Below are 24,223 nucleotides of genomic sequence, written 5' to 3'. Positions count from 1 at the left end.
ATAAAGTTGTAATAAGAATTTTCTTGACATGAATAGACTTTGTCATATATTCCCCTTTTCTCCAGGGGAGACTAGGATTTGGGATGCTGCCCCAAAGTTGGACACAACAGTAGCTAGGTTATCAAAAAAGACTACCATCCTCTTGGAGGATGTTAACTGTTTTAAGGATGGTTTTGACTGAAGAATTGGAGGATGAGTCTGAAAGAGTAAAGTAGCTGTGACTATGTCTGTAGTAGAAATAAGGATTAATGCCAATGGTTTGGCACACAGCGGAATCAGGATGTGTAATTGGCTAAGATCAGGATAAATGTAGCCATGGTCAGGGTTAATGAGAAATATTTGGATATTATTATATATGGTATATTTGGTATATGGTACTTACGTGGCACTCCGTGTTTATCTTCTGGAGAGTGGCCTTAAACAGTTAATCTGGATTTCCTTCTTATCATCAGTAACCGGTTGTTAATGACCACACCTACTGGTGTCTCCTGCCGTAAAAACCGCAAATGCTCTCTCCGTACTAGTTGTAGAAGGATAGTTAGTGCCCCCGCCAGGTTCCGTTACTGGCAGCTGGATTCTTTTACTTCTGGGTTGTTGGTACTGCTGCTGCAGTGCCTCTTTGCTTTGGAATGACTTGGTCCTCCAGAACGCTTACTATGGATCAGGACTGCCGGGTAGTGAGCAGAACATTGACAAAGATTAGAGTGTAAGCTCTTATCTCCTGGTCACAGGTTACAGAAGGCAATAGGTGTCGGGCAGAATCTTGAAAGCAGTGATGGTTTATTGCTCCTATATGGTCCTTATAAGGACCATTATACACTACCTAGAGGTACTACTGATAATCTAAAAGTACACATGGAATACAAACTGCAATATACAATCAGGCCTGTGCAGTCAGTACGCCAAACCATCGACTCTTGATTCAGACCCCTCTATTTTTCTACTGTCCAATTCCTTCACAAATAGCAATATATTATTTAGTAATAACAAATTTACTGTAGTAAAATGGTAGCACAAGACTGCTCATCGCCACAATGTAAATCATCAAGCTACTTTGATTGATACCACATAAAATATATTTATTTGATTACAATTTCTGAACAAGAAAACTTTTCTAAATTCCTTTGAAAGTAAATATGCATTTAATTTTTTTTAAATAAAGCTTTTTTAACACAAACCTAGCATATACCTTAAAACTAAAGAATGTATAAAATTAAGACTGACAGAAGATAATACATAAGCCGTCCTCTACCCACAAACTTTTTTGCCAAAAGGTTTCCTATGAATGTATACACACCTATGTATGGGGAATCTAAGAGAACACTAATTGATAGGATGTATCTTTAATAAACATATGTATAAAATATATTTATTTGAGCAAAGAAACTGAATAAAAAAATGCTGTCAGATAAAAATATACAATACACTGTTACAAACTTAATATTTTTGAATTTGTCCAGAGAAAAAGGCTAGAATCGGTCAGATCCTCCATGATGGATGGAAGTAGGCACTATGAAGTGTGCACTACAAGCATATGAAGAGGGCATCATGAGGCTCTTAGGTGGGCACAATCAGGCTGTGAAGTGGGCATCATGAGGTGGGAATTATGACGTTATAACGATATGAGAGGGTGATGAAATAATGACCAAATACCGAGTTAATTTAGATATGAATGTATGAAACGTGATACCAGGAATACATTGGCCTGTGCTTATTCGGTGACACTCTGTGCCAGTACACAGGGTATTTTCATGCACAATAAATATGAGATTACTTTGTAGCCTGGAGGGAAGAGCTTCAAAGAACCTCTGGTGTGGGCTAGGTCCTGTCACTGTCACCTAACAAGACACTTGTTTATTATTGAATTGAGGTGTTTCAATCAGACCTGTTGCCACAGGTGTATAACATCAAGCACCCAGCCATGCAGTCTCCATTTACAAACATTTGTGATATAAAATAGATTGTTCTGAAGAGCTCAGTGACTTCCAGCGTGGTACTGTGATAGATGTCACCTTTGCAATAAGACAGTTATGGAAATTTCATCCCTGCTGGATATTCCATGGTTAACTGTTAGTGATGATATTAAAAAGTGGAAGTGTATAGGAACAACAGCAACTCAGCCACGATGCGGAAGACCACGTAAAATCACAGACCGGGGTCGACGACTGCTAAGGCGCATGGTGCGTAAAAGTCGCCAATGCTCTGCTGATTCCATAGCTGAAGAGTTCCGAACTTCCACCGGCATTAATGTAAGCACAAAAACTTCAGCGGGAGCTTCATGGAATGGGTTTCCATGGCTGAGCAGCAGCATGCAAGCCTCACATCACCAAGACCAGTGCCAAGCGTCGGATGGAGTGGTGTAAAGCACACCGACACTGGACTGTGGAGCAGTGGAAACGTGTTCTGTGAAGTGACGAATCACGCTTCTCTGTTTGGCAGTCAGATGCGTGAGTCTGAGTTTGGCAGTTGCTGGGGTGTTACCTGCCTGACTGCATTATGCCAACTGTGAAGTTTGGTGGAGGAGGGATAATGGTATGGGGCTGTTTTTAATGGTTTGGGCTAGGCCCCTTATCTCCAGTAAAGGGTAATCTTAATACTTCAGCATACCAAGTCATTCTGGACAATGCTATGTTACCAACTTTGTGGCAACAGGTTTGGGGAAGGCCCTTTTCAATTCCAACATGACTGTGCCCCAGGGCACAAAGCAAGACATGGTTTGATGAGTGTGGTCAGGAAGAACTTAAATGGCCCATACAGATCACTGACCTCAACCACATCGGACACCTTTGTGATGGAATGGAGATTGCAAGTCAGCCTTACTCAACCAACATCAGTGTCTGGCCTCATAAATGCTCTACAGAATGAATGGGCACAAATTCCCACAGAAACACTCCAACATCTTGTGCAGCCTTCCAAAAAGAGTGGAAGTGTTATCGCTGCAAAAAAGGGGGACCAGCTCCATTTTTAAGAATATGTATTTGAATACAATGTCATTACAGCCCCTGTTGGCTCAACTGAGCAACTTTACATCGCTCTGTTTGGTATATCTACATTGGTAGATTTATGCTGGATTGATAAATCATAAAATTGGGTTTGTATGACTTTCGCTAGAAAACAAATCTGTTATCTCTTATAAGTATTGAGGAAAAAAGTGAGTTAGGACCACAGGTTGTAAAACTCGGTCATCAGACTAGCTGACCACTCACAGACCTCCACACCAGCAGGAGAAGCAGTCTTTAAAAGACTAAATCATCTTTTAGCTATTGCAAAAACAATCAAATTGTAGCTGTCCATCTTCCCTGCGGTTCCAGGTCCAGGATATATAATGCATATGTAAGTTTATATTCTGAAATTTATTCTCCTATTTTAAATTTGTTTGTCACCTTTATTAATTGATTTTATATTGAGTATGCCAGAGGTGGCCAAACAGTTGATCGTGGTCTGCCAGTCGATTGCAGCCAGGGACAAACAATGCAATAAGCGTTTTTTGTAACCGAATGGAGACTATTATGTCTGTTAACGGTTGCCAGCGATGCCCATTCTCACCACCGATGCACTGTGCCAGGCTGTCCCTCTGTGAGGCTCAGCACCCCCGAGCTAGAAACAGCCAGGGCTGGTTAGTGTCTGCCTTGCACCCTCTGTGACTGGAGTCCCCTCTTAGCAGTGACACTACTGAATTAGCCCCCAAACACCAAGTAGAATGCGTTAGCCAATCCTGAAGCAGAAAGGGAGCGTGGTCTGTATCCTGAAGTGGCACCGCACACACTGACAGTGCATTCGGAAGAAAGATACACCAACGTCGGTCCTAGAGGACAAAGATAGGGGAAGAGGTGTTTAGTAGGCAGAGAATGGTGCCAGCTGGACACTCGCTCTTAGCACAAGCTTTTGCGCTTCTGCTCCACGGGAGGTTTCTGTCCTCCCTGAGCTCGCCTTAGGACACCTGCGTTACGGTTTGACAGGTGTACCGCCCCAGTCAAACTCCCCACCTGCCACTGTCCTCGGAGCGGGCACCTTCATGCATGGGTGCCATTGTCTATGCACTCCTAGTATTAACCCCACTGGGCATGAGTTAACTGTGTGCACATATTGTATATTCATACATAATCTTTTTAAAGCTTCCTTACTATAAATGTAGAAGTGTATATGTTATATGTGTCCAGATTATATTACTTTTCTGTCATTAAAATGGGTTATGTATAATGTGCCACTAATATATCAGACATACTGAGATGGATTGACGGGCGTATTGTAAAGTGTGACAAAAGAAGATAAGCTCCGCACTAGGTCAGGGACCATCCTCAATGGTCACATTACCAAAATAATGTGCACCAATAATGGAGGGGTGCTTCTTACAACATGTGTAGATACATTTAGAGAAAACGGGTTGAACAAAAGAGCACTCCGGACCTTATTAAGAGAGTACTAATAAAGTTAATCTTTATTAATGATTTATTAAAAGGCACTCAAAAGAATACTATAGTAGGCGAATTATCTTAAAAACATAGAAGAAAAAAAAGAGAAAGAAAGTATTTAGTGAATAAGATATAGACCCTGGGACGGGACTGTTCTATTAGGGTCAAAATTGACTAGTACATGGGACAACAATCTGATTCATAGTATTAAAGCATAGGAATGGTGCAGAAATAGTCATTATGATTCCCGGTATCTCAATATAGGAGTCATCCCTATTATTGGAATTGTTATGAAGTCATCAGCTTCTCATCTTAATATTAGACGTATTATTGCCCAATTCCAATTATTACTCAGTGTGTGTGAGAAAACAAATTGCAGCATATACGTATAGAGGTCTCTTATAAATATTGTGCATGTGGGTAGATTTAAAGAGTATAATATAAACTATACTTCATCCACCATTTTATTCTGCATGATATGAGATGTCTACAAATTGCTCTAAGTTGCTTATAAATGCCATGTTGGTAGTTGTAACTTACTACCGTCATGCATCCAAGGGAGGTTCTAAACTAGTACTGTTGGTACTTGGTCATATAGCTAGAAATGCCACATGTATTGTCTGTAGTTTCTATATAGGTTTATAAATTGCTGATATGTTCAGAATTGGTCCTAAATGAAAGCGCTTATTCACACACGCTGTACCTTCAAACAGAAACAAGGTTATCTTATTAGATTTAAGTGGTTCCCATTCTAAGCGGCGATATGCCACAAACAGTCCCCCTCACACTTCCGGGTCTAGCGTCACATGGTCAGAGGTATCATGTGACGTACGTAAGGTGATCCTGTTTTTTTTCTGTGTTCTTAAAATCTGGATCCCACCCCTCAGCCTCATTCATAAGAGCCCAGTGCCATACCCAGATGTGCTGACGTGTGCTCCGGCATAGAAAGTGTCGACCAGGTGATTGCAAGTGTCATGCATCCCTGGGGTGTGGAGGGAGGGGGCTTACGTGGTCTGGCCTGACACCATTTATTACACAGTGGCTCTGTTATTATGTGTTATACTGGAAGAATACTTTGTGCCCTCCTACTGAAAGTAAAACTATGGGTCAAATCACAGAAAGCCGCTTGGCTACAGCACTAATGTTTCATGTACTGCAGGTGATTGGCACATGGGTGGAATGATATGTCCAGGGCTTTATTGAGGGCAGCATGAGGCTAAGCATTACAAGACACCCCACCTAGTAGGGTTTCCGGTTACTGATTGTGTCCTAATTGGTTATTTGACAAAAGGCAAAGACGTTTCACTTAAAATGCCTGTGCATGGCACTAACAACATTATTGCTGTTACTTTAGGCTCTCAGAGGCATCTGTAATAATGTAGCACACTGCAAATAGTGCGTTCCACTGCAGACACTGCTGTATGCTTGGCATGTCCGCCTAAAATCACATTGATGAAGACTGCTAGGTTAAGTGTAACACAGGCTGTTTAACAATATAACTTAATACATTTTGCATTGGATTTACTAGCATCAGTTTGGACTTTGTCATGTATTTCTGTGGTCTATTGTGCAAAGAATACTAACATATGGATGGACTGTATCAATTACTGTCTGGATAGATGTCTGTACTCTAATCATTGTTCTCACTAAACAAACTAGTCTTTATATTTTTGATCAGGAATACATATGAATTTCAGTTGAATTGGACGGCTTTATGTTTTTAGTTCATATTGCATATATTTTAATTTAATTATTTATGTATTTTTCATATTTTTTATTGGATTGTGCTTATCTTTTTAACTTTCCTAACATTAAGAAAATATAATGTAAAACTTAACAAGGAGATATCGGAATCTAGGGCATATTGTTATAATAATTGTGTATATATTTTTAATCAACTAATTTAGCCATGTGTTCCGTCTAATACGTGAAAGGTATGCCAACACTGCTGCTATAGCATTATACCCAACCCGACCATGTTTCTGATGTTAAATCAGTAGATGGCAAAAGATTTTCTGTTTTTAGAGTAGATCACATAAGTTTGGCCACCACTGCTATAAGCCTTGCTTTTGGATACTAAATTTCAAATTATTGTGTTCATGCCCTTATTGTTTGAAGGCCACAAGGGGCTAGATTTACTAAGCTGCGGGTTTGAAAAAGTGGGGATGTTGCCTATAGCAACCAATCAGATTCTAGCTTTCATTTAGTTAGTACTTTCTACAAAATGACAGCTAGAATCTGATTGGTTGCTATAGGCAACATCCCCACTTTTTCAAACCCGCAGCTTAGTAAATCTAGCCTAAGGTGACCATTATGAGGCTATCAAGTGATTCTTATGAGGCTACGAGGTGACCATTATGAGGCTACGAGGTGACCTTTATGAGGCTACGAGGTAAACATTATGAGGCTACATGATGACCATTATGAGGCAACGAGGTGACCATTATGAGGCTACAAGATGACTATTGTGAGGCTACGAGGTGATCATTATGAGGCTATGAAATGATTCTTATGAGGCTACGAGGTGACCATTATGAGGCTACGAGGTAAACATTATGAGGCTACATGATGACCATTATGAGGCAACGAGGTGACCATAATGAAGCTACAAGATGACTATTATGAGGCTACGGGGTGACCAATATGAGGCTATTAAGTCATTCTTATGAGGCCACGAGGTGATCATAATGAGGCTTCAAGGGGTCAGAGCTGTTTTGGTGGCCCAAGGGGGACCTACTCAATATTAGGCAGGTGATTTTTATGTCGTAGCTGATCGGTGTGTATAAATAAGCAGTGGGAGTCCCGGCGGAAATACCCTTTATTTGAACATGCTGGTTCTAACCTCCAGGGTTCTGGAGATTTGTGGGGGTCAAATCTATAGCGACATGCTAGGGTACCCAATGGGGATATGACGGCTCCCACTTGGTGACTTTTAAGAACTATAAGGCATCACATGGGAGTACAGATACATGAAAAACATGAAAACATACCTTCAATAGGGGTAAAAGGGGATGCCATGCAGGATAAGCCTGTATGTCAGTTACGGCCAGCACCCTACTCACTCTACAATGAGGCACAATCGGGTGACTGAGCTCTGTCAGAGTTCTGTACTCTGTGTACTGCGGACCAGAGGTGCTGCTGTATCTGGCCTTCTTGCTGTTCCAGCATTGCAGCAGATAACCCACTCTGTTTTATTCCTCAGCATTTGATCAACTCCCCCTTGTCAGGATCTGCCTGCAAGCTTATGCATTACATGCTGCTTTGCCTGGCAGCTCCTGCCTTTTGGTCCTCATTATTGTATTTATATTGGCAGTACCTCTATTCACCAGAGGTGCTGCTATTTTGCCTTACTTGGTTATATCAGGGGTTAACCAGCTCTGTAATTATCTCTTGCACCTGGGTGTGTCCTTTCTTAAACCTGTCACTCCCAGCATACATTGCTGGTTATTGTTGTTACTTGCTGTTGTTTCATGCTGCTGTTGCTCCCTTCCTGCTGTACTTGTGGTTTACCTGCTACCTGGGATCTCTCCATATCACCGCTTACCTGCATCAGCCATATACCCAGGGGTGGGCTGGCCTGGGGGGCAGGGGAGCAGCGCCCCCCCCCCGGGCCGCTCTGTCAAATCGCCCCCTGGATGTAATATATCTCCTTTTTACCCGCGGCCGCATCTGATGACATGAGATGCGGCCGCGGCAGCATCACATGAAAGGGGTATTTAAGACAGGAGGCCCCTATTATATAACATGGTTATCATATTAGACAAAATGTTAGACAAATACACAGGCAATACTGTGTGCACTACTGTTAGTTGCACACAGCTCTGCCTTCACAAGCAGTACAGTGTGAAGTGGGACTTACCTCCCAACTGTCCTTGTAGTCGGACCAAATCTCACTAAACGAGACAGTCACCAAAATTCGGGACTTCCCCACAAGTGTTCTTGTCACTTACACCACCTGTGGCTGCTGGTGTCTTTAGTTGCTGCTTGTTTGGATCCTCGAACGCTGAGGCCCTCTTTGGAAAAAAAAATGGGTACATGTAATTTAGAAACCTCCAACCAGCCCTGGGGGTAAATGTATCAATATGCGGGTTCTTCAACACCCGCGTGTTCAGCCTCTTACGCGATTAAATTTCAAGCGGTGCTGCATTGTAAAGGGTTAACTTCCCTTTACAATGCAGTATTCACGACGTTTAATAAATAAACCTATATACCTACCTCCAAACAACCCCAGCAATAAATTAAATCGCATTTACGTTTAAGAAATATACTTATTTCCCCCAACCATCACTGCCATTAAATAATCCCTATTCACATTTAATAAATAGACGTTATTTTTTCCCCAAACAGCCCCACTTTCAATTAATAGCCCCCAAATCATATTATGCCACAATAGTGCCCCAGTTCATACAATAGTGCCCCCAAATGATATTATACCACAATACTGCCCCCAGTTGATATTAAGCCACAATAGTGCCCCCAAATCATATTATGCCATACAGTAGTGCCCCAAATCATATTATGCTATAGAGTAGTGCCCAAAAATCATATTATGCCACAATAATGCCCCAAAACATATTATGCCACAGAGGAAACATATTAACAACACTAAATTATATTTGCATAAAATGTGAGTTTATATAAACATCCAGTAGGAATATACACATTCCCCCCCCCTTTCTCTTCTGTCCCTCCCCCCTGTGTGGCATCCTCTCTCTCCCCCCCCACTTCCTGTGTGGCATCCTCACTTTTCTTCCCTTCCCCCCTGGTTTCTGTGTGCCATCCTTCCCCTCCTATTTCACCTTTTTCTGGGTGCCATTCTTTCCCCCCCTTTCCATTTTTCTGTGTGCCATTCTCTCCCCCCTTTTCCTGTTTTCAGTGTGGCATTCTTCACCCTTTATCCCCCCCTTCTCCGTTTTACTGTACTTACCTTTTCATCTTCTTTTCTCCTCTTGTTTCTGGGGAGGGGGCAGAGGAGGGAAATAGTATGAATTGGAATTGGTGGAAGTCAGCATGAGAGTGTGATTTTATACAATACAGCAGTATATGAGCATTTCTGCAGGTTTCTGGTGCATTTAGAATGCTGTGGTTGAGCCTTAGATTTACGAAGGCAGGTGGTGACTGCAGGGGTAGCAGAGTACAGGGCAGAAGGGTACGGTTATGAGTCCAATGAGGAGGAGAATGTATCAGGGTCAATAGCATCAAGGTTACACTTGGTGACAGTGGCCATGGGAGAGGGGCGAGGTGCAGGGGTAAGGAAAAGGCTAAAAGAGAGAAGAGGACGGTCAGAAGGAGAGAAAGAGGAGTTTGCGAAACCAGAGATGTCACAGAGATGACTAAAAATGAGATAGAAGGAGTGACCACTGGAGTTAGAGGGCAATGAGGTCCATTGATATAGGCTAAAAGATGAGTGAGTAGATTATAGGCAGCAGACTTGGAGGAGACATCAATTGGGATGTTGAATTTGCCCAGGATGAGGGAGGGAAGGAGAGCCACAGTTATCTATGAAATGGGAAATGGGACCAGAGGGGTGAAAAAATGACTTCAACGTAAAGGTGAACGGGGTCAAAAAGGCAAACGCTGTAAACCTCAAAAGAGGAGAATGAGAGGGAGGGCTCGGTATATAATACAGAAGATGCAGGAGGGGAAATAAGGACACCTACAACCTGCTGACCCCTAGGTCTAGGGATGTGGGAGAAACAGAGGCTACCAGAGTAGTGTCAGAGGTAGTAGTAGTGTCAGATGGGTAGACTAAAGATCCATTGATGGCTAGTAGGTTAAGGGAGTTGAAAAAGTAGAGACTGTGGGTGGAAGCCAGTTTATTACAAACAGACCTGGCATTCCAGGTGGTGGAGGAGACAGGGAGTGAGGGGATGTGAATGAGATTAGAGGGGTTGCCGGAGCGACGCAGGTTTAAAGTAGGGGAGAGGGAGGATGTAGGAATGAGGTGGGAGCCTGGGTTAGGACAGGAGTTGCTAGGTTCAGAGGGGAGGAGAAAGGAAGGGGGGGGGGGGGGTGAGTGTGGGCTCAGCAGGTGAGAGGAGGGAGGGGGGGAGACAGGCAATGCAGTAGGGAGCTAGGAGATTGGATGAAGTGTGTATATGACAGATATATGTGTGGATGAGACAGACAGAAATCAAGGGGGCATCAGAGAGGGGGAGAATGGTTCAGACAATAAAAGGAGACTATGGCAGGGAATCAGGGGTGCATGTATGAAGATAAGACAAGGGGGAGGGTAGAGGGGTGGGAGCTGGTAGGAGCACAGAGAGGGGGAAAACCTAATAAAATAAGAGAGACCACAGGCACGGTAAGGAATGAGCTTCCGGTCTGTGCGTTCCACCCGGCTTCCTGTCTGTGCGTTCCACCAGGCTTAACAGCACGTTCAACAGACTTCCGGCTATTGCGTTCCACCCAGCTTCCTGTTTATGCGTTCCACCTGCCTGACGATCATTTCTTCGATAACTACTTCCGGGTGACTGCATAAAGGCAGCCAGGGAGGAGACCTTGTTGTTTCAAGCATAACGTAAGATTATTATTATTATCATAAGATGAGAGCAGGCTCTGGTGTCCTGTTATTATAGTACAGGTGGAGCAGACTCAGGTGTCCTGTTATTATAGTACAGGTGGAGCAGGCTCTGGTGTCCTGTTATTATAGTACAGGTAGAGCAGGCTCTGGTGTCCTGTTATTATAGTACAGGTGGAGCAGTCTCTGGTGTCCTGTTATTATAGTACAGATGGAGCAGACTCTGGTGTCCTGTTATTATAGTACAGGTGGAGCAGTCTCTGGTGTCCTGTTATTATAGTACAGGTGGAGCAGTCTCTGGTGTCCTGTTATTATAGTACAGATGGAGCAGACTCTGGTGTCCTGTTATTATAGTACAGGTGGGGCAGCCTCTGGTGTCCTGTTATTATAGTACAGGTAGAGCAGGCTCTGGTGTCCTGTTATTATAGTACAGGTGGGGCAGTCTCTGGTGTCCTGTTATTATAGTACAGGTGGAGCAGTCTCTGGTGTCCTGTTATTATAGTACAGGTGGAGCAGTCTCTGGTGTCCTGTTATTATAGTACAGGTGGAGCAGTCTCTGGTGTCCTGTTATTATAGTACAGGTGGAGCAGTCTCTGGTGTCCTGTTATTATAGTACAGGTGGAGCAGTCTCTGGTGTCCTGTTATTATAGTACAGGTGGAGCAGTCTCTGGTGTCCTGTTATAGTACAGGTGGAGCAGTCTCTGGTGTCCTGTTATTATAGTACAGGTGGAGCAGTCTCTGGTGTCCTGTTATTATAGTACAGGTGGAGCAGTCTCTGGTGTCCTGTTATTATAGTACAGGTGGAGCAGTCTCTGGTGTCCTGTTATTATAGTACAGGTGGAGCAGTCTCTGGTGTCCTGTTATTATAGTACAGGAGGAGCAGGCTCTGGTGTCCTGCTATTATAGTACAGGTGGAGCAGACTGTTTGTGCTCCTTGTTCTTTTCTCCCCCTGTCTTTATCCCTTCTGCTTAGTGTATGGGGTAAAATAATTTTACAGCTGATATTAATTATAAAGGGAAGGGATAATTAGTGTAATAATAAATCTGCATGTACACACATAAGGAGGGCTCCTGTTTTTTGTATTGAAGCTCAAGGTACGTGGCTTCAATCACATTTTGCTGGTGGGTTGGTCTTTTGTCTCTGTCTGTCGCTCGTTCGCTCAATTTTGTTTTATTACAAATTGTATTGCATTTATTATGTTCTTTATAAAATGTACAGGATATCGTCTTGTAGATGTTATACAGTTCATTGTCTTTTACATGGGGGACATTTTCAACATTTCTACACTGATATTCTAAATCTGTCTTAATAAAATATATAGTTGATATTCTCTTTTATTCTACTCTGTATTTCCTCACCATAGCCTCCAGTTGCACAGCTCTGTGCCCACACTATACACAACGTTTTGTGGTGACCTTAGATCCTCCTTTATATAGTTTATTCTTCCTGTGATCCTCTCCTCTCACCTATATATAGGAGAATGTTAGGAGAGGGGGGGTATTTGTAAGATAGATCCTTGTATATTATGTACAAAAATCTCTCCATATAGGTAGAGTTTAATTTAGCTTTTAATTGATGTCTCCCACAATACACAGAATTACACAGTGGTGAAGAAGACATCTGGTGATAGTGAGACACCCAGCAGCCATCCCTGTGTGTCAGGAGGATTGAGCAGGACCCAGAGCCCCATCACGGTGCCTTCACCTCACTCACTGATACATGAGACAGACAATGACCAGAAGATCCTGGAACTGACCAACAAGATCATTCAGCTGCTGACTGGAGAGGTGACTGCTGGGAATGGGACATTATACAGTAACACCAGGGGATGTGTCTGGGTGATGACCATTGTGTGTGTCAGGTTCCTATAAGGTGGATGATGTCACTGTCTATTTCTCCATGCAGGAGGGGGAGTATTTAGTGGTCATTGTAAGGACATAATAATGGAGAATCACCAGCCCCTCACATCACTGGGTAAGAGGAGATTTAATTTATGGTAAAGGGAAGAGCAGTTTTAAGGGCCATCTATATACACATTATCTGGTCATCACATATAGACAATGTATTCAGTCACTGTGTGTCTCCTACAGATGGATCCAGTAACAGAAATACCCCAGAGAGATGTCCCCGTCCTCTTTACTCACAGGATTGTACAGAGGAAAATCACAGTGTCCCACAGGAGTATCAGGTAGATGGAATTTAGGATATCACCAAAAACTAAAATACTTAAGGTTTTTTTCAGTACCTGATCTGTAGAGCAGCTACAGGGTTTTCTACTGTTTCATTTAATTCATGAAATTAAACATTATTAAATTGTTATTTTATTTGTAATTTTGGGTTATTTAGGGTGAAGATCTGACTGTTATTAAGATTGAAGTTATAGATGGAGAAGAAGAGATGTATGTGAGGGGTGATCAGCAGTGTAAGGAGGAGGAAATCCCTACAGATATCGGCACAGGTGAGTAATAAACACTTTTTACAGAAAAGAGTTACAAGCTTCTATCCAGATGGTTCTGTATTCCTATGGTACTGCACTCAATGTTTCCCTTTGCTCTGTCAGACTGCGGAGACCCTACAATACATTGTTCCTTACTTTTGGGAATGTCGTAAAATCAAACAGTGGGATGTAGTTGAAGTGTCGACACCATAATATGGACACAGTTATAATGTCAACTGTCTACATGTCTACATTTTAACATGTACACGTTATGACTGATCACTAGATGTAGAATGACAATACATTGAAAAACAGATGGCAATAAAGAGAGAAACAATGGTGCCCCCTCTGCCCGTGCATATTTTAGTCCCTGGTGGATGCCCAGGTTGCCATTAAGTGTTTGGGCATGCTGGCGCTTGTAGTACTAGAAGCACCAGCATATGCATGGCTGCAAGGGCATGCTGGGACATGGGGAACTCGCTGGAACCTGTAGTACACCAAGAAAAATGTAAGTAACTAAACACAGACAAATGGGTAAAATTTTTAATTGCAATAAAAACACCCCTACACTACTCTCATTCACCCTCTCTATTTCTCATCTAGATCCAGGCTCTTCATCTGTAATAAATCCAGGGATCATTGACTTGGCAAAATAAAATACCCTGACACGTGACGCAATACTAGCGCCTAAGAGCTCCCAGCGAGAATGAGATTTTGGCGTCAGTAGTCATGTATATAACATGGGGATTTCCCACATCTTGAACCAGTGCTGATAATAGTAAATTGGGGTAGACCCCACTGATTTTGCTTGAATCAGCCTAGGCACTAGGGTAGGTTATACTGGTGGAGGGGGCTCCATTTATCTTTTCCTTTATCGCCGTCCGCTCTTTTTACTTCATGTAGCGCCATTTTAAATCTAGTGATTATGACTCTTGACATTACATACCCAACTCCAAACAGCATTGGTAGACATTTATCCCCTTATTTAAAGAACTTGCTGGTGATGACATTTCTCATTGATCCCAGCTGCTTATTGGTGTATTACAATAACTTTATACTTAGTTACTGCATCACAGGGAGTCATTGCTGCTTTCCCTATCAAGCTGTGGGTTACTTAGGATAATGCCCACACATCATCTGATCACATATTATGTATCTTCTACAGATGGATCCAGTAACAGAAATACCCCAGAGAGATGTCCTCGTCCTCTTTATTCACAGGATTGTACAGAGGAAAAACACAGTATCCCACAGGAGTATCAGGTAGATTGGATTTTATCACCAAATACCGAAATACCGGACCGACCTTTCAGTATATGATCTGTACAGAAGCTGTGTGTGTCTTATACACTGATATTCTACTGTATAATCTCAATTAATGGCATTCGACATTATTAAAGTTCTACTTTATTGTTTTGTGGGTTAGGAAGAAGATCTGAGTAATATTAAGATAAAAGTTATAGAGGAAGAAGAAGAGACGTATGTGAGGGGTGATCAGCAGTGTAAGGAGGAGGAAATCCCTACAGATATTAGCACAGGTCAGTAATAACCGCTTATTACAGAAAAGAGTCACATATTCTCCTTGTTCAGTCACTACAACAATCTCTATCTACACCTTCCTCTGTCAGTATAAACTAATGATGAACAAGTATTGCCCAGTGGGGGAGTTAGGAGCCATCAGCCCCTATTAGACTCCTGCTCTCCTCCTCACATCATATCATTGTGCTACCAGCCCAGAGATCTGACCAGTCTCCTCCCCACACTCTCTGGTGATTCTCATACATCAGGAGCCATCAGCCCCTATTAGACTCCTGCTCTCCTCCTCACATCATATCATTGTGCTACCAGCCCAGAGATCTGACCAATCTCCTCCCCACACGCTCTGGTGATTCTCATACACCAGGAGCCATCAGCCCCTATTAGACTCCTGCTCTCCTCCTCATATCATATCATTGTGCTACCAGCCCAGAGATCTGACCAGTCTCCTCCTCACACTCTGGTGATTCTCATACATCAGGAGCCATCAGCCCCTATTAGACTCCTGCTCTCCTCACATCATATCATTGTGTTACCAGCCCAGAGATCTGACCAGTCTCCTTCCCACACTCTGGTGATTCTCATACATCAGGAGCCATCAGCCCCTATTAGACTCCTGCTCTCCTCACATCATATCATTGTACTACCAGCCCAGAGATCTGACCAGTCTCCTCCCCCCACTCTGGTGATTCTCATACATCAGGAGGCATCAGCCCCTATTAGACTCCTGCTCTCCTCCTCACATCATATCATTGTGCTACCAGCCCAGAGATCTGACCAGTCTCCTCCCCACACTCTCTGGTGATTCTCATACATCAGGAGCCATCAGCCTCTATTAGACTCCTGCTCTCCTCCTCACATCATATCATTGTGCTACCAGCCCAGAGATCTGACCAGTCTCCTCCCCACACTCTCTGGTGATTCTCATACATCAGGAGCCATCAGCCCCTATTAGACTCCTGCTCTCCTCCTCACATCATATCATTGTGCTACCAGCCCAGAGATCTGACCAGTCTCCTCCCCACACTCTCTGGTGATTCTCATACATCAGGAGCCATCAGCCCCTATTAGACTCCTGCTCTCCTCACATCATATCATTGTGTTACCAGCCCAGAGATCTGACCAGTCTCCTTCCCACACTCTGGTGATTCTCATACATCAGGAGCCATCAGCCCCTATTAGACTCCTGCTCTCCTCACATCATATCATTGTACTACCAGCCCAGAGATCTGACCAGTCTCCTCCCCCCACTCTGGTGATTCTCATACATCAGGAGCCATCAGCCCCTATTAGACTCCTGCTCTCCTCCTCACATCATATCATTGTGCTACCAGCCCAGAGATCTGACCAGTCTCCTCCCCACACTCTCTGGTGATTCTCATACATCAGGAGCCATCAGCCTCTATTAGACTCCTGCTCTCCTCCTCACATCATATCATTGTGCTACCAGCCCAGAGATCTGACCAGTCTCCTCCCCACACTCTCTGGTGATTCTCATACATCAGGAGCCATCAGCCCCTATTAGACTCCTGCTCTCCTCCTCACATCATATCATTGTGCTACCAGCCCAGAAATCTGACCAGTCTCCTCCCCACACTCTCTGGTGATTCTCATACATCAGGAGCCATCAGCCCCTATTAGACTCCTGCTCTCCTCACATCATATCATTGTGTTACCAGCCCAGAGATCTGACCAGTCTCCTTCCCACACTCTGGTGATTCTCATACATCAGGAGCCATCAGCCCCTATTAGACTCCTGCTCTCCTCCTCACATCATATCATTGTGCTACCAGCCCAGAGATCTGACCAGTCTCCTCCTCACATACTAATGTTTCTAATCCATCAGTACTTTGGACGTTGCCCTTGTGGTTCCATTACTAATCAATAGGATGAAATACTGCCATTACTCATGATCCTCCATGTGTATTAATGCTATAATGTTTGATTAGAGTTCTATATATGTGTATATTAACACTACAAAATAGCAGCTGACTCCACTAAGAGCACACACATAACTATAACCACACACCTGTCATTACACAGTAGCTCCCTCCACTCTGTGCTTGGATACTATGTTGTTCTTCATCTTCTGATCTGTCCCTGTATCCTGCTCTCCATTATGTTTCCTTCCACTTGTTGTTGCTCATCTGTGCCCTGCTCCATTTTCCTTCTCTGTCCTGATGCTCTGCTCTGTGCTGTCGTCATTCTGTGTTGCTATTTCCTACTATACTGCTCTGTCCTGCTGCTCTCCTGCCCTCTCTGTACTTGTCCATATCAAAGCCTCAGTCTAAGTTAGTAGCTGCTATCATCCAGAGGGTCATCGAGAGGCTACTTCACCTGAGGTTGACCAGAGGGACATTGAGAGGCTAATTCGCTGTTGGCTTTGTGTCCACCAGGAAAACTTCAAGTAATGTAGATGCATTTATAGGAAATTAGCCTAAGTTTACTCTGGTTCCATGACTCCAGTGTTTGTGTGTGAGGGCAGTGAATTGATAGGCATTGTGGTTGGACAATGTCACCGGTCTGGGAAATGTTACTCCCGAAAGTCTGCATTCTGGGTAGTCCAATGTGTCTAGGCCACTGGCATGTCACTATGTTTTGTGCTTGGTAATGCAGTTGTGTTTTATGTTAAAGCAATGATTGTTAAAGCAATGATTTATAACTTTAAACTCTTTATTTAAAGAGGAAACAACAGGAAAGTCACAATCATCACGTTTGACATTAATATATTAATATTCAAGATGTCTCCTCTATGTTTTATACTTTTATATCCTGGGGAATGGGGGTGGGGGGAGGGGAAGGGAGGGATGGGAGGTAGAAAGGCACAAGTACTGTTAACAATATTGTTGATAAGTAAATAAGCAAACCTGGAACATTGCTAGGAAAAGCTAAGCCACACGGCTACAATGGCTAATAAAAAGAAAACAAGGATACAAACATTACTCACGGCAGCGCGCCATATCCAGCCCGGGGAATCCGGAGGCGGCCCAAAAGCTATATTACGTCTGCAGGAGGGGGAGCCGTACTGGAAAGGCAGCTACGACTTTCTAGAAAAAACCACGGGGCCCACACCTTATCGAAATTATATGATTTATCATGAAGGTAACACGTTATACTCTCCATGCTTGCGACATGTCGTATGTATGACCGTAATTCCTGCATAGATGGAGCCCTAGGGTCTTTCCAATGTTTCGCTATTAGGGATTTAGCTGCTGCCAAGAAATGGGAGATAAGCTTGTTAGAAGGCGCGCTCTCATCAGGTATAGGGCGAGAGAGAAGGAATGACCAGGGGTCCTTATTTATCTGTTGTTCTGATGATTTATAACTTTAAATAAAAGTCATATTCATTTTTTTGTACATTTATATTATATTTATATTTAGTATTACTGTAATAAAGTCTTGAACTCACTAATAATATGACAATTTGCTCCTCAGTGTACAAACAGGACGTCTATTTACGTACTTTTATTTCCAGCAGATGGACGCAAAAGCAGAAATATCTCAGACGGATATCTCATTTTGTCTCCAGATTCTAAAAAAGAAGATAACATCATACAAGGAAACCCCATTACTCTAAATATACATACAGTACTTCACAGTGCAGATATATCATCTGATCCCTCTAATCATGAGGGATGTTCTCTTGAAAACTCAGATTTTGTTACACATAGTACAACTCAGACAGGTAATTCAGTCTTTCACTGTTGTAAATGTGGTAAAAGTTTTATATATCTGTCAGCCTTTGTTAGGCATCAGAGAACTCACACAGGAGAGAAACCATTCCCATGCTCTGAGTGTGGGAAATGTTTTACACTGAAATCAGATCTTGTTGGACATCAGAGAACTCACACAGGTGAGAGACCATTTCCATGCTCTGAGTGTGGGAAAAGTTTTACACGTAAATATAGTCTTGTTAAACATCAGAGAACTCACACAGGTGAGAGACCATTTCCATGTTCTGAGTGTGGGAAATGTTTTATACAGAAATCAGATCTTGTTGGACATCAAAAAACTCACACAGGAGAGAAACCATTCCCATGCTCTGAGTGTGGGAAATGTTTTACATATAATTTTAGTCTTGTTAAGCATCAGAGAACTCACACAGATGAGAGACCGTTTCCATGCTCTGAATGTGGGAAATGTTTTACAGATAAGTTAGGTCTCATTAGACATCAGATAAATCACACTGGTGAGAAACCATTTCCATGCCCTGAGTGCGGGGCAGGTTTTAAAAGGAAAGCTGCTCTTGTTGAACATCAGAGAACTCACACAGGTGAGAAACCATTTTCATGCTCCGAGTGTGGGAAATGTTTTACATATAATTGTAATCTTGTTAAACATCAGAGAACTCACACAGGTGAGAGACCATTTTCATGCTCCGAGTGTGGAAAATGTTTTACACAAACATCTAGTCTTGTTAAACATCAGAGAACTCACACAGGTGAGAGACCATTTCCATGCTCCAAGTGTGGAAAATGTTTTACACAAAAACATTGTCTTATTAAACATCAAGAGAACTCACACAGGTGATAAACTATTTCCATGTTCTGAGTGGGGCAAATGTTTTATACAGAAATCAGGTGGGATATTTTCTAAACTGTGGGTTTGAAAAAATGGAGATGTTGCCTAGAGCAACCAATCAAATTCTAGCTGTCGTGATAGAATATACTAAGTAAATAAAAGCTAGAATCTGATTGGTTGTTATAGGCAACACCTCCACTTTTTCAAACCCGCAGTTTAGTAAATATACCACGAGGTCTTGTTGAACATCAGAAAACTGGGAAAATGTTTTACACAAACATCTAGTCTTGTTAAACATCAGGGACCTCACACAGATCATCATCATCATTTATTTATATAGCACCAACATATTCCGTAGCGCTTTACAATTGGGGACAAACATAATAAACTAATAAACAAACTGGGTAAAACAGACAAAGAGGTGAGAAGGCTGCTCTCAAGCTTACAATCTAGGGGACAATGGGAGATTGACACATGAGGTGAAGTCTACATTTTGCTTTTTGGCCCAGCCAGACTGCAAAGGTAAAAGTGACTCATAAGCTAAATGATCCTGTCACACAACAATGTTGGTCAGGGGGTAGTTATCTTGTGTGAAATTGTGTAACAGGCGGTAACAGGCTAAAGGCGGAGAGGTTAAGAGGGTGGTTAAGGAATATTATAAGCTTGTCTGAATAGGTAGGTTTTCAGAGAACGGTTGAAAGTTTGTAGACTAGAGGAGAGTCTTATTGTGCGAGGGAGAGAATTCCATAGAGTGGGTGCAGCCCGAAAAAAGTCCTGTAACCGGGAATGGGAGGATGTAATGAGGGTGGATGAGAGACGCAGATCTTGTGTAGAACGGAGTTGCCGAGTTGGGAGATATTTTGAGACAAGAGAGGAGATGTATGTTGGTGCAGCTTTGTTGATGGCCTTATAGGTTAGTAAAAGTATTTTATAATGGATTCTGTAGAAAACAGGCAGCCAGTGTAGAGACATACAGAGTGATTCAATAGAGGAATAACGATTTGCAAGGAAAATCGGTTTTGCAGCAGCATACAAAATAGATTGTAGGGGTTTGAGTCTGTTTTTGGGAAGACCAGTAAGGAGGTAATTGTAATAGTCAATGCGGGAGATAAGTGCATGGATTAAGGTTTTAGCAGTGTCTTGCGTAAGATATGTGCATATTCTGGAAATGTTCTTTAGATGTATGTAGCATGATTTAGATATAGAGTCAATGTGGGGAACAAAGGATAGGTGTGAGTCAAGGATTACACCTAGGCAGCGAGCTTGTGGGGCGGGATTTATGGTCATGTTATCAACAGAGATAGAAATGTCAGGTATGCTCTTTTGGTGGGTGGGAATATTATTAACTCTGTTTTAGAAAGATTACGTTTGAGTTGGCGAGAGGACATCCAAGATGATATGGCAGAAAGACAGTCAGTTACATGTGACAACACAGATGTCGAAAGATCAGGAGAGGATAGATAGATTTGGGTATCATCCGCATAGAGATGATACTGAAAGCCAAAGGAACTTATTAGATTTCCAAGAGAAGCGGTATAGATAGAGAACAGCAGAGGACCTAGCACTGAGTCTTGTGGTCTCCAACTGAGAGAGGAAGCAGAGCAGAGGTGGCTCAAGAGAAATGAACAGTGAAAGAGCGAATAGAGAGGTAGGATGAGAACCAGGATAGAACAGTGTCTTGAAGACTTGGGGATTGCAGCTTTTGTATGAGAAGAGAGTGGTCAACGGTTTCAGATAAGAAACCATTTACATGCTCTGAATGTGGGAATTTTTACACTCAAAAAAAAACTTCTTGAACATCTTAGAACTCAATACGTGATTAACAGTTTCCATTTTCTTATAGGTGTTAGAAATGTTTTGAATGCAAATTAGTTCTTTTTACACATTTGAAAACTCAAGGACACAAACACAGGAGAAAAACTATTTCCCAACACCTGATAGACATGAAACACGGTGTTAAAAATATGATCAGCAATGAATATGGAACTAAAATTTCTGTACGCAATATTGCTATATGCCATTATTTTCTCGTAGCGCAAATTATTATATGTACCGGTCGCAGACTGTAATATTGCGGTCTTTCAGCATTATGTCGCTTTGTTAGGATGTTTAGTTAAGTTAGTTTAATATTAGTCAATAATACAGAAATAAAGTGTATGATTTTCAAGTATGTTTGAACACTTCAGTGGTGGGAGCCTGAAGGTATGGACACAGGAATTCTATGAGTGCTAAGTGTGTAATTTAAGGTGCTAACTGTATAATTTAAAATAAGGAGACTTTGCTACCTATGGAACTTTGAGTCCTTGAGAGGTCCTCACCCTTTGTCCATTCACCTATGACCTTACTGTTATCTTTGTGTTCATTGTGTAAAAACGCACTGTGTACAATGTGCTGTAGGTATTCTGGATTGAAGCTAATGTGTTATGTACTAGCCGCACGCATTTGTACTATTGGGGGTACTTTTGAATTACTTTGGATGTGAATAAATCCTTTTGTGCTTTGGAACCACATCGTTTTGGATCGGACAATCCATTCATTTACATTTAATAAGGGTTGCAGTGATATTCCAAATATTGTAAAAGGTATTTATTTTGTAAATGCAATTATAAAAATACTCATACATATATTATTAGAGTGTATATTTAACATCAATGAGTTATGGAGGACAAATCAAGGCTCCAGGCACACAATATACCAACATGTTATAATTTAATTATCATCCATAGAAATCAACATCAGACTGGAACAGATCACTCATACATGAAACAGTAATTGAAGGCGGGACATGGTTTATATAATCCTGTAATATGTTGCTGCTTACTGAGGATCTTTTCTCCATGTGCTACCAAAAGCGGAATGTGGCTATATAGAGCCTAGGCCAATACTTCAGCATGTTTGTGTATAAGGAGATGCTTTTTGGTACTATATTTTTTCAAGTTAGTAAACTATTATTATTAATTTTTATTTATATTTATTTATAGGGCGCCACCAAGTATTCGCAGTGCCATACAGTAGGACAGTACACGGTATAACATTATCGTACAATAAACAAGTAGCACTATAAATCTGGTAGCTCAAAGCACAGCTAAAAATAAAGGCTGAAAGGGTGAGGGAAATTCAGCATAGCAAGAAACCTGTGACCAGGAGTGTGGGTGCAGCTAACAGGTTAATAGCCACTGAACAGGAGAAGAGAAAAGCAAGAGTGGAGTCAGTGGGCAGAAGGCCTAAAAAGGAGGTGGGCAGAGTAGCTGGAGAGAAAAGTTAAAAGTGATGGAAATAGGAGGAGAGAAGGTTCTGCTCAGGAGAGCTTACAGTCTAAAGGGAATGGCGGACAAACCAAAGACAGGTGGGTAGTTAGGCGGATGACTATTAGGCTTTCAAGTGAAGGTGGTTTTTTAATACCCGTTTGAAACTGCTCAGATTGGGGAATGTTCTGATAGAACAAGGGAGATCATTCCATTGGAGGGGGGCAGCGCAGGAAAAGTCTTGAATATGTGAGTGAGAAGAGGTAATCAGGGCAGGAGAGGCGACGATCGTTGGTCGATCAGAGTGGGCGAGATGGAGTGTGAATAGAGATGACATTGGAGATGTAGGGAGCAGTGGAGTTGGAGAGGGTCTTGTAGATGAGGGTTAGGAGCTTGAAAAGGATTCTGAAGGGTAAGGGGAGCCAGTGAAGTGCTAGATAGAGGGGGGAGACAGATGTCGAGCGCCGAGAAAGGAAGATAAGTCTAGCAGCAGCATTGAGTATAGATCGAAGAAGAGCGAGATGAGAATGGGGGAGGCCAGTAAGGAAATGGTCACAGTAGTCCAACCAAGAGATAATCGGGAGTGGGCGAGAGATTTGGTGGCATCCTGGAAGAGGAAGGCCTGAACGCGAGCAATGTTGAGTAACAGGAAGTAGCAGGATTTGGCAAGAGAATGAATGTGGAGGCAAAGGAGAGGGAGGAGTCGAGGATTACACCCAGGCAGCGGAGTTGGGGAACAGATGAGATAATGGAATTGTCAACAGTGATAGAGTGGTCACAGGGGAAGGAGGTTCTAGAGCAGGGGTCAGGGAACTTTTTTACCTTTTAACCCAAAATATATTTTGATATGCCGACGTTACCCACTTGATTTGAAATGAAGGAAATCATATATTATTAATTATTGGAATTCAAAATTTTATTGAATCTATTCACAATTTCTTTGAAAGCTTCAACTTCAAAACTTCAGGTTTTGGAGAAATAATGGTGCTTCATTTTTGGTACGAGAGCATCAATATTGGGGCAATTTGATGTCAGAGCAATTTGGATACAGTCTTCAGCGTCCAATCGATTTTTCTGCTTTGTTTTTATGTTCGTTAGAGTGGAAAATCCTTGTTTGCAAAGGTAGGTTGTTGCAAAAGGCAGCAACTTTTTGACTGCCTCCTCATGTGCAATTTTTAATGCCTTTGTAGCTGTTGACATGCAAAAATATGACAGATCTGCTTTGTTTTCAAATGCAAACATGAATCATTATTGCATTGAAGCTCAATAAGTGCCTCTGCCAACCCTTGAGGCTCTTCTGGTACAACAGCAATTTCACATTTAAAGGGGTCTACAATCCAACTGACAGCATGTGAATCGGCAGCATTACCCCCAGAAATTTCATTTTTACCTCATTTGGGGTAATTTACCCCTGTTCCCTGACCACTGTTCTCAGAGCCGTAACTAGGGTGGTGCGGGCGGTGCCGTCGCCCAGGGCGCAAGCCCAAGTGGGCGCAGCAGCCGCCCGCTACCTGGCTCTATCTACAGCATCTACGCATCTTCCACTGATGC

General features: G+C 42.4%; 1 protein-coding gene across 1 annotated transcript in view; it reads left to right on the top strand.

Annotated features, from left to right (window-relative positions):
- LOC142160132 (uncharacterized) overlaps nt 1-21,947 on the top strand; it is a 187,585-nt gene extending 165,638 nt beyond the window's left edge. The window contains exons 8-9 of the mRNA XM_075215100.1: nt 14,379-14,408; nt 18,656-21,947. Coding sequence (XP_075071201.1) covers nt 14,379-14,408; nt 18,656-19,436 — 811 coding nt within the window. The 3' untranslated portion in view covers nt 19,437-21,947. The remainder of the gene's footprint in view (nt 1-14,378; nt 14,409-18,655) is intronic.
- Nucleotides 21,948-24,223: the final 2,276 nt, after the last annotated feature.

Source organism: Mixophyes fleayi, chromosome 6, assembly GCF_038048845.1.
Source record: "Mixophyes fleayi isolate aMixFle1 chromosome 6, aMixFle1.hap1, whole genome shotgun sequence".
In the NCBI taxonomy this organism is placed as follows: domain Eukaryota; kingdom Metazoa; phylum Chordata; class Amphibia; order Anura; family Limnodynastidae; genus Mixophyes; species Mixophyes fleayi.
This window is presented reverse-complemented; position numbering and strand designations above follow the sequence as displayed.